A 17,934-nucleotide genomic window follows, 5' to 3' on the forward strand; every position below is an offset into this window, starting at 1 on the left:
AAATATGGCAGGTGTGGCAGTTAAATCATAAACAGTGGTGACAATTACTATCATCAAGTGTCACGTGTTGAATTTACATAAAAATTTAACTTCCCTCCCCCCTTTAAAGTGGTTCCTATAGTCTGAGTAGCCATTACATCTCTGCTCATCAGCAGTGTCAGCTGGTTGTGAAAACAGAAACCTCCTGTCGATGCTGTTTTTCTGGTTTATTGAGTCCCAGTTTGCTGACCAGAGGTCTCTGTCTTGTTATAGGCACTGACCTTAAGTATACATTTGTAAAAACAGTCAGTTTGGCATAGACCTCCTGTGGGAGTCCTGTTGACACTAATCCATCACCATCACAGGCTGTAAACAATTGATCACAAAATGAAATATTCTTTGTTCCTTTTACTTTTTACTTTCCCTGATATCTTTCCCTTTGTCTTCCTTTTCGGATTTGTCTTTTTCAAATTTTTCTTTTTCCGGTTTGGTGACACTGTCATACGAGGGTGGAGAAGTGGTGGAGGGTGTCACGTCGGTTTTCTCTGGAGTCGAATTCTCATTTAGTTTATCAATGAGGATATCGTCTTTGATAGGTGTTCCTTCGCCTTCTTTGCCTTTGTCTTTCTTATAGATACACGAAACCTTTTTCACTTTTTGCTTCAAGAGGTAGCGTCTATAAGCCCTCTGGATAACAACAGCAGACACCTCCTCTTGCTTGCGTTTCAGAGTGGTCGTGATGGGTTCGTAGGAGACTTTGGAGGGGTTCGATGCCATGAATCGCTCCTCCATCTGTATTCGAAGGGCATCCATCTCTCCACTCTCACCCAAAACACGCTTTGTGAAGGCAAATAAAATGTCGAGGCAGTGGATCCGGTCGCCACTGACCATGGGCAGGTCCATGGCAATGAGCTGGACTTTGTTTGGTTTTGCTATGAGGAGAGGAGGATCTAGGGCAGCTGCAAAATCAGAGAGCTTGGAGAACTCTATAAATTGGGTGGCATCAGGATCGAACTTCTCCCAAACCTCATAGAACATCTCAAAGTCATCCTCACTCAGGGGCTCTGCACTTTCCTCAGTAGCGACACTGAAGTTCTCCAGGATGACAGCGATGTACATGTTCACCACAACTAGAAACGATATGATGATGTAACTGACAAAAAAGAAAATCCCCACAGATGGGTTTCCACAGTCTCCCTTAACAGAGCTTCCAGGGTGATCTTTTTCAGGGTCACAATCTGGAGGTCCACTATTAAGAATGGGTGCTAGCAATCCATCCCAACCAGCAGAGGTGGTAATTTGGAACAGGCAGATCATGCTGTTGCCGAAGGTCTCAAAGTTGAACATGTCATCAATTCCAACTTCCCTCTTAACATACGCAAAGTTGGACATTCCAAAGATGGCGTAGATGAACATGACCAGGAAGAGCAGGAGGCCGATGTTAAACAAGGCGGGAAGGGACATCATCAGAGCAAAGAGCAGCGTGCGGATCCCCTTCGCCCCCTTGATCAGACGCAAGATTCGACCAATCCTGGCGAGACGGATCACTCGGAACAGGGTAGGGGACACGAAGTATTTTTCTATCAGCTCGGCCAGAAACATACCTGTGGAAAATCAAGAAACAATAACAAAAGTAGTGCTATATTTAATAGCCTTGAGTGAAAACTTACATGAATTGGATAATCACTAGTTTTACAAAATGTGGGCATGAGAATTAGATATACACATACACACGCACACACATATATAGACACATGCATATTCTGCATTATTTAGCAAAATGAAACTGGTATGTTTGGTGTTATAACATTAATCCCTCTGAAGGCACTCATACAAGGTATTGATACTGAAGGTATCAATGGTCATTTTTCCTAGTTCAAGAGAAGCATCTATCAAAAGAAAGATTCAACCACTGAAGACCTAAAGATGTTACAGAGCATATGGCAACCAAACAAAGAAGTGGATTTATAGTTCTAAAATTCTAGTTCTGGTATTGGCAAAATAACTAATGGACAAGGCTTGTGATTTTGGATCAGGAATATGAGAGATCTTATCCTGAGATGGCTGTGATCCATTTTATTTGGAAGGTGGCAGAATGATGGACAGGAGAGAATCCAGGCTTTGCAGCAGACATAACTTGGCACTGAATCCTCTCTCTCTCTCTGTTTCTGTCTGTCTGTCTCTCTCTTTTTTTTTTACACATGACTAGATGGTGATAGTTTCTATCTACTTTTGTTGTTGTTAAACTTAGCACTTACTGGGGCTCTTCTTTGTTCTAGGCATGATACTAAATGCATCAACTTATATCATCTCATTTAATTCTCCCAATAACACTTGAAATATTTTCTGGAAAGTCAGGGATTGGAGAGGTAACTTGTTGTAGGTCACAGAGCCAGTAATTAGTGGAAATAGGCGAGCTCCAGGCCAGGTCTGCATGATTCCTGAGTCTTGTCCCTTAATTGCTAAATGACCACCTCACGGCACTGTTGTGATGATCACACAGGATGGAGAATTGTTTTGGTGTTCTAGTCTGTCAGAGAAAGCAGTGTAAATGGTGGAATACTAATTTTTCCTTCTATGTTTTCTCTTCTCTAAGAGGCAGAACCTTGTCTTAAATCTCTTATATTTACTGCCAGCACCTCATTTAATGCCCTATACTTCACTACTCAATGTGTATTGATGACAATGAAGCTGTTTTGGATTTTTGAACAAAATGTCTACTTCTGGAAAAAGAATATTACAAAGCATAGAAAATATCTGAACCCAGAGGTAAGATGAAGCTTATATATATGTGAATATATATAAACACACATACAAACTATTCCAATTATCAATATCCTATCTATGGACTATTTGACTACTTCTAACAATTTTTGTGTGTATGTGTGTGTGAATTATTTATTCAAAGCAATACTTGTCTATATCAACGGAGTGTGATTGAGTACAGGATTGTTATGCCAAGTTCCTGTTATCATCCTGTGAAATGAGACAAGATGATAAATGAAAGCTGCAAAATATAAAATCTTGTTTTTACATATCAGTTCATGCACAGCATGCAACAAGAGAAATGACAAACTGAAGAATGGACGTTAGACTTTTATTTAAGATTTTGGGGGGATAAATGAGAAAGATTAGTGAGAAACATTTTCAAAATTTTAAAACAAATTTTTACTACTAACTTCCTTAATTGAGTAAAAGTACCTCTTCTTACCTACGATAGAGAGAATGACCACCACAAAATCAAAAATATTCCATCCGATGGTGAAATAGTAATAACGAAGAGAGATTAGTTTCAGCACACACTCTCCAGTGAACAAAACAATAAACACCAGATTAATCCAGTACAGAATGTTTGTCATTTCCTGACTCTGGTCATCAGTTTCCACCATCATGGTGACCATGTTGAGGCAGATGAGAATCATGATGCTGATATCAAAGACTTGTTTGGTTACAAAATCAAAGACCATTCCTTGGAATTTGTTCTGGAACAAAGAGTATGTAAAATTCACTTAGGAACATAAAAAAAAAATCAAATTCAACATATCTGGTTTTAACATAGCAATATGAAAATGTAGCTTTTATAAAAACATGCCATGCTTATGTAATACTTGGAAGAACATTTTGTATACTGGAATACACAACTTTTTCCAAGTATATTTGTTTTACTTATACTGTTCATGATACCAGATTTTGTAAACTGACTTTAAGAACCACTTACTGTGTTCTCAGTAACCATAACATCACCATGTATATGATGGACAGCCAGCCAATATTTGCCACTATAACAAATCTTTGTCATCCCATGTATTGGCACGGGGTATCAAAGTAAACTTTGAAGTACCAATAAACAGCTCTCCAGATTTTTCTCTCATGTTTATTTTTTTCTAGTTTCTGCTTTTCTCGTCTTTCCCCAAAGCCAGAGTACCTTAAGGTTCAGCTGGGAAGATGTTTTAAAAAATTATAGTTCAAGAAAAAGGACATATTTAGAACTCCTGGTGAGATGTAATTAAGTTCTGTATTTTATTTAAATGGTATTGTACCAAGATTAATTTCTTAGCTTTGATTACTGATCTATGGTTATGCCAGATTTTAAAATAAGGAAAAGCTGGGTGAAATTATATGGGGTAACTCTTCTGAAAGAATAAAATAATCTTTATAAAAGTTATAGTCCACAATCAGATGTTCAACCTTTGCCCTATTCAGTTTGGACCTTATTTCCAAGCACTGAATGGCTTTATGTCTTGTTTATGAAACTCACCTTACCAGTTCTACTTGTTTGGACCCTGTTTTATATCATTTTGCCTACTTCTGCTTGGTATTTCAAGATTTTGGGGGCTCAAGCCTTGACCTAACTTCCACTAAGCTGTCCTGTACTTTCTTAACTAGAACCACGGATGATCTGTTACCTATACACTTCATAGCTTTCCCAGATTCTGACAAGTCTATCCATCTGGATTCTCTGTACTAGTGTTCTCCCTCTCTGTTGAGAGACATCCATTACTCCCTATGCAAATTCTTGGACATCAACCTCCTGTTTGTAGTATTTTTCTCTTTTCTCTGAACAGGTATCTGGCTTACTGGACTGGACTTCTATTGCTTCAGGTGAGTCTGTCCTTCCAAAGCCTTCTTCAACTTAATAAATGTGTCTAATTCCAGTTCCAAACCTTCCTTCTTAGTTCTTATTTACTGTAGCTTACCTTTCCAAGTCTGGTTATGTTTCTCTTATTTCTACCCTTCTGATATTTCCTATCCCTCTGAATAAAATTTGCAGATTCTACCGTATCATTTTATCTTATCTCCTTGTACTAAAAGAGACTTCCTTCACCCCTTCTCTGGTGACTTTGAATTCAGTTTTAAGTTTTAAGCACTCCGTGTCCTCAGAAAACTTTATGTTTACATTTGTCATAAAATTGATGACACTGTATTGCATATGGTTTGCTCTTATTTATTTGTTTTAGTTATTTCTCCTAGTTGTCTGGAGGCTCTGGAGCAGTGTCATTTTTTCTCGTAGACTTAACACCTACAGTGTAGGAGGTTCACAATTGCTTAAAATTAGAAGGTTTTATCAATAAAAAGCTTAGTTTTCCTGCCCAGGTAGCTTTCCAATGGGTCACTTCAACGTATAACTGCAATCCTCAGTCCCTAATTGTTGTCTCCAACTTAAATCCCAGGATGTAGTGTATGCTGCGGGAAGCTATGTAACCCTGGCAGCTTTGTTTGCCAAAGATTTACGTTCTCTCACTTCATCTTGGCCCTTGACGATGATTAGGAATCCTTTCTCCCTCACTTGCTCCAGGATAGTTCCAAATTTCTCAGAAATATCCTATTCTTTTGGTCTCTATTCTTTTTTGGGAGCATCAAAATCAGTGTCAAGAAACTCTTCTACTTCCTTTTGCATTTCATATTATCTTGACTTTTCACATATATCTTTTTATATATGATTCCATATTTGCTAGAGGACTCATCCCTCTAAAATATGTGACTTTATTCTATATTCCCCCTCTTCACACTCTTCTTCTCCAGAACTCCTGCTTTGTTTCAAAAACCTACCTCTCAGTCTTAAGAAACCTTATTTTGCTACTTCTAAATACTCATTCTTATTCCTGTCTTTTTTTGATTGCCAGATTCTGCAAGCTAGCATCTCTGATTTTTTTTTTCTCCATGCATGTCCCTTCTTCATACCTTGCATGACACTAGACATCCAGTGTGTATGGTAGAAACTCATAAGTTCTCTTTGTTGGGTTCTTCTTTGCTTCCCATATTCAATTAATAGACAAACTTTGTAATTGTACTCTAGTGACAGCTCACAAATCCATCCACTTTAATTCATCTCCACATGACTCTGGTTCAGGCTACCTATCATCGCTACCTATCATACCCTATCATCATCTATCAGTCAGCTCCAGAACAAATCTAATAAGCATACACATTGCCCCTGCCAATACTGGTTGAGTTATCTTCACAAAACTGAAAACGACCAGGTCCCCTTCAATCTCTTCCAGTTGCTCTAAAGATAAAGGCAACTTTTGAACATAACATACAAAGCTCAGAAAAGTCTGTGTGCCCTAACTTCTTTCTCCACACATTCCAATAAGCCCCCACTCTCTACATCCCAGCCTCACTGGCCTTCCTACTTCAAGGCCTTCACACATGCACTGCCCTTCTGTTAAAGGGCTCTTTTCTTCCAGACAGTAATTCCCTGCAGCAACCAAGCAGCTACTGGCATATAATATACAATTGGAAGAGCCATAAAAATTCAGAATGATGTCATCAGATTTAGAAGCAAGATGGTAGGGGAAATATGAAATATTTTTAAAACCAGGAAAAACAAAACCTGCGACTTATTTCATAATGATTCCAATCAATCTGCAGAGTTGGACAGAAAATGTGGCAAATCTGAGATGTACCGAATATTCCAATTCATCCCCACCACGCTCTGTGAACATTCAGTATTTCCACACAGTGTATGTATGGATATGTTTTCTTCTCTACATTATTAGATACTCCTCAGTGACATCAATTCTATGTAATACTATTGGCATGTAAGTCTGAAATATTTTATTTACATGTATTTTATATGTTTATATATAATACGTAATTTGTGCATTATATTATATATAATATATATACACTTAGACTATTACACATATACTTAGGCTATTTAGGCTAGCTGCTAGTCACATTGCTAAGATAGAAATTTTGTTTTGTAAATTCACAAAAGTACTAGTATCTAGCAATTTGGGCTGTGTAAGTTGTAAATAACATAGATCTTGCTGGGAATGAAAGTATGTTATTCTTACAGCAGGGCGAGGGATGGGTTTTTGTGGTTTCTTTGAACCCAGTTTTTTCATTGCATTGTAGTATTTCTTCTGCTCTTCTGTCATAAAAATGTCTTGACCTCCAAAGTAAAGAAATGAAAGCAAAACTTGTTAAAATCATGTTCTTTGCTAGTTATAAAATCTACCTCAGAAATTGTGTGAAATCGCTTCCACTTGCTATTCTAATGTTGCCAATATCTGTATTTACAGAGATGCATATATTCAATCTTTAAAGTATTCTGTATTAATCAGTCACATTTCTATACTGAAAATATCAATACATGCTATCTGAATTAGCAATTACTTAAAAACTCACAATTGATTAAATATCTCAAGATAATTTCAGAATTTTATATTCCTTCTTTTTTGCTGATTACATTTTAGACCCTAAAAGAACTAGTGTGACATGTTTAGTTCACATTTTAGAATAAAGAAGAAGTTTTAGTATACTTATCTTCTTTTTCTGTTGGTTGAAGTTATCTATGATGACACCAATGAAAAGATTCAGGGTAAAGAACGAACCAAAAATAATAAAGATGACAAAATAAAGGTACATGTACAGATTGTCTTCATACTTGGGTTGTAATTCTACCTACAAAATATTAAGGAATGATAACTATTAGAACCACTACTTGTTTTATAAAAGGGACATCAGCAAATTTTCAATTCTCAAAGCATGTCTCAATTGCTGGGAATAAAAAAAAGGGCAAACATTAAAGAGATTTTAAGAAACATCAAATCTAACATGCTTATTGAAGAGTCCTACAAGACTGTTCACTGATTTGACAAAGTAAAACAACTCATAGAAAAGTCTAGATAATTAAAATTCACTTCACCCAGTAAGTTTTTAGATTATGAATGCACTTTCCCCAAAGTCCCCCAGTAGGGCATGCAGAGTGAGGATTTCCTCTTCCTGCAAAAGAGATGTTTGAGTCACACTATTTTGTGTTAAAACCTTTAAGATTTATTCTCTCTAATTCAGTTTTTTCATCTGTAAAATGGAAATAATAGAATCTTAACCTCACAGGGTAGTTGAAAATGTTAAATATATTAATATATGAAAAGGGCTTAAAAAAAAACAGTGCCTGGCCAGTAGTAATAACTGAGTGCAAAGGTTTGATTTCTATTACAGATTTCTCTTCATAGGCTAGAGTTATTATTGTATGTGTGGATATGGGTTCATCTGTTGGATCATTCCTTCTTGAAAATAAGTGTATAGCCTACTCAGTAGGCTTTAGGCACAGTTTCTGTAACAATGATACCCTCTCTTGTCCAGCACACTTTTGGTAAAAAAAAAAAAAAAAAGAGTGACAGTTGGCTTGAGCATTAACTATAATCTATAGCTCAGGTCATACAGGATATTGGTCTAACCAACTCAGTTAACCAGTCCCAGGTGGTAATGGATACAGGGAATGTATCATTGTGTCATGAAAGCAATGTAGAGGGTAACGGCCCACTTGATATATTTTTCTAATAAAATAGAGTAAAATGGAAAATATTAGAAGTATTGTAAAAGTACATATTCTTTGATGAGACTTTTATTTCATTTATGTGTGTAGATAGCAAACAGTGATAGAAAATGATACATTTAAATGTTTTTAAATTAAATACTATATATACAGAAAAGTGCATAGCACATAAGGGTAAAATGTAGTAATAAATTGTTACAAAGTGAATGTCACAGTGCAGGACATCGTCAAGAATTCAGAAACCCTTGGTGTATCCTTCCCAAATATAAACTCTATAATTCCTACTAAAGGCAATCATTATCCTTTTATGGTAATTATTTCCATGCTTTTTCTTAGAGTTAACATCTAAGTGAGCATTCTTGAACAGTAAGATTAGTTTTGTCTACATTTTGTCTAGTGGACACATTTGCATAACTCTGTTTTACATATATATTTTTAAAAAATTTATTTTTAAGTTATCTCTACATCCAATGTAGGGCTTGAACTCATGACCTGAAGTCAAGAGTTACATACTCTACTGACGGGGCCAGTCAGGCACCCCAACTTTGTTATATTTTTAAGATTCATCCATGGTGTTGCATATGCTGTATTTGTATATCATTTCACCACTGTATAATATTTAATTATTTGTCCATTTCTACTACTTTTGAGTTGTTACCAGTTTTTGCTAGACCAAAAAGTTATGTTCATTCTTGTACATAGATTCTGCTATGCATGCACAAAAGTGTAGGATATATTGCTAAAAATGAAACTGCAAGGTTAAAGAATACCTTGAATTTTATTAAATAATGTGATAATGCTCAACTTTTTAAAATAAATATTTATCTATTTTTTCCCGGTAGCATTAAAAGTTCTTATTGTTCTTTATTCTTGACAATACTTGGTATTGTCATAATTTTTAATATTGCCAATTAGGCAATAATGTCACATTTTGGGTTAAATCTGCATTTCTCTGATGACTACTGAGAATAAGAGCAAGCAACTTTTCTTAATTTTGATGTCCACTTGGATTTCATCATTTGTAAAATGCTTAAATGCTGAGGAGTTATGTAGCAGACACTGTCTTCTAAGTTACTAAGGAAGAAACTGAAGGTAAGTTGCATATCAACCTGTTGATAAGGAAGGTGGAGAGAACTTTAAATGAATTAATCAAAACAAGTAGGAAACTACTGTAGAAGAAAGTGGTTATGAGCTCATGCTTGTGGTCAGAGTTCAAAAACATACAACCGCTTAATGCATTGAGCCTCTTTGTTTCAGTAGTGAAATGAAGTTAATGTCAACCACACAATAACATTGTTACTTAAGATTCAATGTGATAGTATAAGAAAGCCCTTAGCTGAGGGAGTAGTAATACATAATTAATTATTATTATTATTATTATTCAAAAGAGCACATAACTGGGATTCTTGATACAGAGATACAATGCTGTGCTTTTAGTTCTTGTGCTCTCTCTCTTTTTTTAATAAGGTGAAAAAAACCCCACAGGAGTTCTTTCTCAGTTACCACCTGGTTATTGGTGCTAGGGAAGTAACATTTTGAGTTTAATTGCTATGCTCCGGCAATATACCAGAAGGCAATCTCTTTTTTCCAAAATATGATTTCCTTTCTCCTTGTTAAGCAGTAAAAAATTAATGAAAAGTGTACACAAAATTTCAAAAGTGTTGAGGTGTGTAAAGTAGATTGTGAAGGCCCCTGCCTTCTACCACAAAAATCTCACATCCCAGAGAGAAACACTAAAGTTTTGTTTGTTTTGATTTGTTTTGTTTTTCCACCATTAGATTCTTCTATTACAAGGAAGATAAAAAGATGGAGGAAATCTGTGACAGACAAAGGAAGTGCGTTCTTTGTTAAGAGCTTCTAATGCACAAATGGCCAGAACTATCGGAGCCAAAAATAAATTGTCTCAGTTTGCAAAATCAACAAGTTTTTAAGTGCTGGGTGTCATGCTAGATATAGAAAAGACGTGTTAAAAGATTTACAGTGAGTAGAGAAAAACATTCAAATCAAATTTTGGAAGAAATAATGCAAGGTTGAATAGTTTATTTTTGTAAAATAGATGTTTTCTATAAATTGACTCATTGTTTTATTTACCAGTAAATTACAACACTGTGGAAATATTCACTGGATCAAATTAAACAATTTTTCCTCTAAACAGACTTACGTTTCGTGAATCAACAGCTGCATACATGATATCCATCCATCCCTTAAATGTGGCCTGTAAAAAAGTCAGACCACTTAGTTTTTCTCCCCCACAAATGATAATTTTAGAAAAGAAAGTTAAGTATCGGATTGACCAAGATTCATTCAAAAACAGGTATACAAAATAGTTTGGGGTTAGTATTTAAACTCTGGTCAAAGTTTGTAATATCATAGAAAATGCTTCAAATTTATGTTCTTCTATAAACCTATAATTAAGCCATGAAGATTATAACAATGTGCTATCATAAAAGCAATTATCAACAACCTTTGACTCTGATATGCCCATGAGAATACAACATAAAATTTGATAAAATAATTTGGTGTATATGAAACTAGCATCAGACAAGATGAAAAATATGCTGCATTGCTTGATTGTAATGCTTTCCATTCTACTTATTCTCTTCTAAATGGTATTCTCACCGATCACAAATCATGATGCTTTATTCTCGAAAATCTACATATTGTTGATTATACTATTTTAAGACAATTATTCCATAAAACAAAGTAATTTCCTAGTCGGAAAGCAAATACATTCAGCAGCAATGCACTCTTTTAAATATTTATGGTTTTTTTGCAGACATAGCAAACCTGAAAACAAAAATCTTATACATTTTTTTTCAGTTTCTTAGAGCCACAGAATCTGTTCTTCCCCCTAATATTCATACAGTGTTGGGTATCATGCAGGTGGATCAGCTCAGGGAGTGGTCGGTTGAGAAGCGGGATAGATTGTCTACGAATTTATAACAGATATAATGAACTTGATAGGAAGATTTTTATTTGCAGGAGAGCAATCTCCCTATCTGAAGGAGTTCAAGCAGCAGGCAGGAAAGGTGGGAATTGGTGTGACAGATGTTAAGGTGGGGTAGCTTGGTTGTGGTGGTGGTGAAGGTTAAGTGGGTGAAGACTTGATGAGGGTTTGGTACTGTCTGGTGGCCAAGGAGTACAGAGATCTACCACTCCTCCTCTTACCCACATACACGTTTCCAGCCCCACCCTAGGGCCACTGCCTCTACTTTGCTCAGAGTAGGGGTGGGGTAAAACAGTGGGAACCTACATAACAATGTCAGTAACAAGGGACTGGTTCTAGAGTACCTAATGCATAGTCTGAAAGACTGTAAACTTTGTAGAGCTTTCCAGTTTCCAACATGGTGCAGAAAAGTTAGTTCAGCAATGATTAGAAAGAATCTAGGCAGACGGGCTTGAGAAATACGTTTTTGGAAATATTGAGGGGGGAGGTTTCAAACTCATGTTAATAAGACATCACAGAGAATAATAAAGTGGTTACTTACTACTTGAAGCAGAGAAAGATATCCAAGTCCTACATTATCAAAGTTTACTTTCACATTTTTCCACCTGGCAGTTTGATTGCTCTCTATGAGGGCTTTACATTCGCTGTAGTTGTTGACCACACTTACATCAAACATCTCTCCAGTGGTGTAGTTAATACAATGATAAAACTTGCCAGCAAAGAGATTCACTCCCATGATACTGAATATGAGCCAAAAGATCAGACAAACCAGAAGTACATTCATTATGGATGGAATGGCTCCTAAAAGAGCATTGACAACAACCTGGCACAGAAACGAGAAGGGAAAACAAGTGGAAAGTCAACAGCCGTTTTAAACACTATTCAAAGAACAGCATTCAAATGAAAGAAAAGATATCTGTTCTTAAAGTTAAATACTGGGCAGAAACTATCTGCAGTATCTGGCAGCTCCAGTAAAAAAAAAAAAAACAAAACTTTACAATTACAGTTCAGAATAGTATAAAATAAATTTTATATTGTAGGAATGCTTTCTCAAGAGGTAAGAACATACACATGGCACATTTTCATCAAAGAATGGAACTAATTCTAAGTGGAGAGAATAATTAGGGGTGCAAATAATGACGTGGTTGTAAAAGCAGGGTCACCATGTGGATATCACGATTTCTAAAAATTTGCAAACCATAAAATTTATTATCCACAATTTGAAAGTAAAGGAGAACAACACGTGAGGGTCATTTTCCAGGGCAAAAGGGAACACTAATAATAATTATTCTGGGAACGCAAGTATAAGCCAGGACTGTCCCAACAGTGTAGTCTAGGTTCTCCCTACACATGCAAACTTTGGAGCAGAGATCGAAACATGGAAATTGATCATGTGTTGGGGAGAAAAGGGTTTGGAGGGCAGGAGATCTGTGGGCCGGTTTACATCACAAATTAGCTGTGCACCTTTGGGCAAGTTATTTCATTTTTCTGATCCTCCTTTGGGGAATCCCTTTCAGAAGAAAATTCTCATAAAACACTGCAATTTGATCCCAAGGTCTTCACTGAATGGTTTTGTTCCTTGCAGCTTTCTCAATTAACTAGGACTTCCAGGAAACGTTTTTCAGCACTTTTTAAAATTATCCCTCAAGGAAATATTCAGCAAAATATCTTTTTCTGTGCAAGTGCACCTAACCTACACCAGAAATAAATTTTATCGATGAACAGACATGTAAAATATGAGAAATACATGCATTAACCTTCCTCAAATGCTTTATGGTATAAAAAGTACATACGTACATACATATAAATATATGAGTAACGGTATCTTACAGCAACAATACCAAATGAGTACTTGGCAAAAGGCACAATTCATCTGCAAATTGGCACCTGGAGCCTAGTCAGTAAAGGACAATATTTTAATGTGTTTTTAAATGAAAGTAGCTTTAAAAGAACTTAATACAGTACTAAGTTACTACTAGAATTTCAACTCTCTAATAATTCAGAGGGACTTGTGGATTTGACAGTTCATTTTTAAGTTCACTACAAGGAATGCTCTGCAAATGTGAGGAGATGATACTGGTTACAAGACTTAAAACACACACACAGGCGCGCGCACACACACACACACACTCACAAAACTGGATAGCAAAGAAATAACACACGTGTTTTCCAAGACAGATGTATGGAAGGACTATCTATGCAAATTTGATACAGAAAATATGAAAAATTATTTTAGTACTGACAGTTTGATTCTCCTTCTTAAATTAAAACTACTACTGATTTTAAATTGGTAAGGTGAAAATAATTTAACAGCTAACCATTCCTTTCTATGCAACCATGCGCACACCAACACACAAGCACGCACACTTACACATATCATTCATTTCTGGTTATGTCTGAAACATTAATAGGAAGTCCCAAGTAACTATTTCCAAATATCAGAAAAAGTGTCATTTTCTAAGAGTTTCTTTTGGAATAGCTAAATCCACAGAGACAGGGCGTCATCATTTCCTCCGTGCTGAGGGTGTGTGTTCTCAGGTTACGTACCCGGGGGATGACAAACGGCAACACAAATTCCTCCTTGTCCCTGTGTACCACCTTTCTAAATGACTGTTAGATTTCCACAGCTGGCCTACTTTTTAGCCACCTCAGCCTGTGTTTGAAAGCTAAAGGGTCAGATTCAGATTTTAAAAGACTCACAACACATCATAGGAGCAATGAAGAAATGAGGAATTCTTTGGTGGTTTTAAATTACAGTCAGTGGAATTTCCTGCACATTTACAAATGGAATGAACATAACTAATCTTGTCTCACATTTGAAGTCTATGCAACATGATTGAGATTTCCCACAGAGTGAAAAATCTACTTAGAAGCGGTCTAATTGTTTCTAATTAGAAGGAATCACTTGGGCATTCTATTATGTGAGTGTCTCCAACAGTGTCAAGTTTATGGACATCTGACAAATTTTATTGATCAACTGGTTACATCAGTATGGATGTATAAGACATAAAGTCTCCATGGATTTGTCATTTCTGAGGTAGAAAATGTCAGTCTGTTCTCAATTATAATTCCAGCAATTTCTAAAGCAGTGGTTCTTACCCTCATTCCTTCAAACCGGGATAAGGCTCTCAATGGCCTCAGAGCTCTTAGTGTTCTGAGGGATTTGATGGCACCAAGTTCTGAGTAACCCAAGGCATTTGCAGTCAGGCTAACCAATGAGACCTATACAGAGAAAGCAACACAGTTTTCTTATTTATAGACAAAAATGCTTACCCAGTAGTTCTCAACCTCTAGTGAGTATCAAAATCACCTGGAGGGCTTGCTGAAAACACAGATTGCTGGCAGGCAGAGTCTGATTCAGCAGATTTGGGGTAGGGCCTGAGAATGTGCATTTCTTCAAGTTCCCAGGTAAGGCTAAAGATACTGGTCTGTCAGCCATACTTTGAGAACCACTGCCATAAACTTATGAGAAAGAAGAAGCTATACATGTTCTCTTTTCAAGATTCTTGACAAGAACGTTTTTTTTTAATCAAATGTAAAACAAGAAACAGAATACCACAGAAGTGCAATCTTTATCTACAGATCTGTAAAATTCTATTTAGCACACCCGCAAGGAAGAAGGTTAAAACAGTGCAAGTACACAGGTGAAGTATGTAAACCACTGGTGAATCTGAGCACAAACACACTCAGAAAGATCTAGGCCTCTAAATAGTGGCTTTGTCTTTGTGTCAACTTCATTACGAGGGCATAAAACCATTAATTATGTCAAATTAAAATAATTAACTAAAAAAAGAAAAATTGAGATTTCAGGGGGTGCCTGCCATGGCTCATTTGGTTAAGCATCTGACTTTTGATCTCAGCTCAGGTCATGATCTCATGGTTTGTGGGTTCAAGCCCCATCTTGGGCTCTGCACTGACAGGATTCTCTCTCCCTCTCTCTCTGCCCCTCCTGCTCCCTCTCTCAAAATAAATAAATAAACTTTAAAAAATAAAAATAAAAATAACCCTCTTAAAAAACTGAGATTTTAGTATGACTAATTAGAAATTGCCAGAACAATATTTTTTGGGTCATTTATACAGACAATTAATGTAGTTGATAGAAGTTCTAAAATCTCAACTAAAAAGGAAAAGAACTCTTATTGGTGGCACAGAAATGTCTGATTTCCTTTGAAAGTACATAGAAAACTCATTAAAACTACGTAATCTAAGAAAAAGTATTTTTTCTAAATGGCACTTGAATTTCAAAAGCAATAAATAAAAATAGATGTGTAATATAACTTTTAAGAGCATAGTGTAAATGGTATTTGAAAAAAATATTTTTTTTAAAAAATAAATGAAGTACACAGAAAATTTTTCCAACAAAACTTCTTCGAAGTAATTTGGCACATAAAATGTGAAATAACAAAACCTCTAAATTTGGCAAAAATTGAGCTACAAAAATTTATCTTAAGTGGTTTACATACTTTTCCTAAAATCCAAACTTTTAGCCTTTGTGAGCCCTCTCTTCACAGATAATTGAAAACTAAAGTTACTGAATTGTCATTCGTTGTGAAGATTTTCTGCATATAAAATATGAGGCCCTGGACTACTTAATCTTCCCTGAAGACAGAATCCAAAAGAAATAAGCATAAATTAAAGAATGAAAGGTAAAAGTAGGGCATAAGAAAAAAATTCTGAACAGGGACAATATGTATTGGCTAATTAAAAGAAATGGTAAATTACCCAATTTTATGTGACTTGTGTAGTGAAATGTGAGAAGGAGATACATTCAGGCTTTCTCATCTTTCTGGAGCAATCTCCTAATTGGTCTTTTGGCCTCTGAATTATCCCCTTTCTATTCAATCATGCACTACCCCACCACACTTCTCTCTCTAGTAGAGCAAGCTTTTTGTGTTATTTTCCATAGATAATGCTTTATGGGCTTCTGTATCTCTTTGGATGGCATCTCAGATACTTTAAACACTTCTCAAACTTACCTTTCTTACGTCATCATCCAACTACAATACATTTGTCCTCACCCTGTGGCACTGTTCTTACCCTCTAGTGTTATGTGTTTCTTGAACAGGCCCTGCTTGGTATGCATCGGTATTTTAACGCTTTGGCGTCCCTCCACTTATCTATACCTGCTGACGCTCTCATTCCTCAAACTCCAGCCTACACTGTGCTGCCCTCACAAAGCCTTTCCCCCTTCCTTAGTGAAGTGAACAGCACTTCTAATACCGACATCATCTTCTCATTGTATATATATCTGTCCTCATTAGTCGACTTTAAGCCAGAAGCTAGAAAAAGGACATTCATATTTGTAACTTTCATAACAAAACAGAAGATCAATAATATATTTGATATAAAGCAAGGTATTGATGAGTTTCACATATTGTCTTAAGAAGTTTTTTTTTTTAATGTTTACTTATTTTTGAGAGAGAGAGAGAGGGGGCGGGCAGCAGAGGGGCAGAGAGAGAGGGAGGCACAGAATCCGAACCAAGCTCCAGGCTCTGAGTTGTCAGCACAGAGCCCGATGCGGGCTCGAACTCAGGAACCGTGACATCATGACCTGAGTTGAAGTCAGATGCTTAACTGACTGAGCCACCCAGATGCCCCAAGAAATCTCCTTAAATTTAAGAAGGTAAATATCAGGATATGCTCAGTAATATGAGCATCAGCTGCAGGACAACTGGATTTCTCCTAAGAATTTCTTTATATTCAGGTCATATTGATTTAATGCCTTTAATATTACACAGACACATTAAATGGCAGATATTTTTATTATAAATTTACCAATGTATCATAACCACATACAGAAAATAAAGAAAAGGAAAAGTATCATCCATAATCCCATTATGGAAATCAAAGGTTATAGTCTTGGTATATTTTTTCATTGTGTGCTGTCCAATCAAATGTGGTTTTAAGTATTTTTTTATTGTCTTCCTATATTGCCAGAAAACTTTTGATGTAATTCTGCATGAAGACTTTATATATTACATTTAATAGTGGATTTGCTTTAGGCAGATTAGGAAAAAATATATAACAAAGATATTTTCCACCTTAAATTCAAAGAACTCTGTCTCATAATTTTTTCTTCTGTTTGGTGATTAGAAAGTTTATATTGGATTAAAAGTTGATTTTTCTTTCATTTGAAACTATAAAAAATAACTTTCTTCATGAAAGGGTCCTTTTTTTGTTGTTTTTACTGGCATGATATGCAAGTTTTATATATCAAAATATTTCAAGTTAAAAATATGTCTTTAAATTCCAAGGAATTACAGGGGTGCCTGGGTGGCTCAGTCGGTTGAGTGACTGACTTTGGCTCAGGTCATGATCTCACAGTTTGTGAGTTCGAGCCCCACATTGGGCTCTGTGCTGACAGCTCGGAGCCTGGAGCCTGGTTCGGATTCTGTGTCTCCCTCTCTCTGCCCCTTTCCCACTCATGTTCTGTCTCTCTCTGTCTCTCAAAAATGAATAAACATTAAAAAAATTTTTAAATTCCAAGGATTTACAATCAACAGAATACTATCTTCAAAATGCACTATTTAGCACATTGTGCTTTCCTGAAAATTCCAGAGTCCTCCTCCTCCTTTGCTGGCTGTGAGCATCATCCTGTCACCTCCCCCATGTCCCTGTCCCCTGTCCCCACTGACTTGCCTAGTCTTTTCTAGAGAAAAGGCCTTTAAACTTCTTTTTACCCATTATGCATAGACTACTGATTTAAAAGGCATTTAAGAAG

The 17,934-nt window shown here is 36.1% G+C and overlaps 1 protein-coding gene across 7 annotated transcripts in view; it reads right to left on the reverse strand.

The window, feature by feature from the left end:
- Positions 1-387: 387 nt before the first annotated feature.
- Positions 388-17,934, reverse strand: part of LOC125911570 (sodium channel protein type 2 subunit alpha) — an 84,752-nt gene continuing 67,205 nt past the window's right edge. For 4 of the 7 annotated variants that reach the window (XM_049615559.1, XM_049615563.1, XM_049615562.1 and 1 more), the window contains exons 20-26: positions 14,313-14,435; positions 11,755-12,036; positions 10,428-10,481; positions 7,252-7,389; positions 6,780-6,884; positions 3,191-3,461; positions 388-1,583 (exon numbers count right to left, since the gene is read on the reverse strand). In XM_049615559.1, the coding sequence (XP_049471516.1) occupies positions 388-1,583; positions 3,191-3,461; positions 6,780-6,884; positions 7,252-7,389; positions 10,428-10,481; positions 11,755-12,036; positions 14,313-14,435 (2,169 nt within the window). Of the gene's footprint in view, positions 1,584-3,190; positions 3,462-6,779; positions 6,885-7,251; positions 7,390-10,423; positions 10,482-11,754; positions 12,037-14,312; positions 14,436-17,934 lie in introns of all 7 variants that reach the window. The other 3 variants (XM_049615566.1, XM_049615561.1, XM_049615565.1) reach the window with 1 other exon arrangement.

This window comes from Panthera uncia (genome assembly GCF_023721935.1).
Source record: "Panthera uncia isolate 11264 chromosome C1 unlocalized genomic scaffold, Puncia_PCG_1.0 HiC_scaffold_3, whole genome shotgun sequence".
Classification (NCBI taxonomy): domain Eukaryota; kingdom Metazoa; phylum Chordata; class Mammalia; order Carnivora; family Felidae; genus Panthera; species Panthera uncia.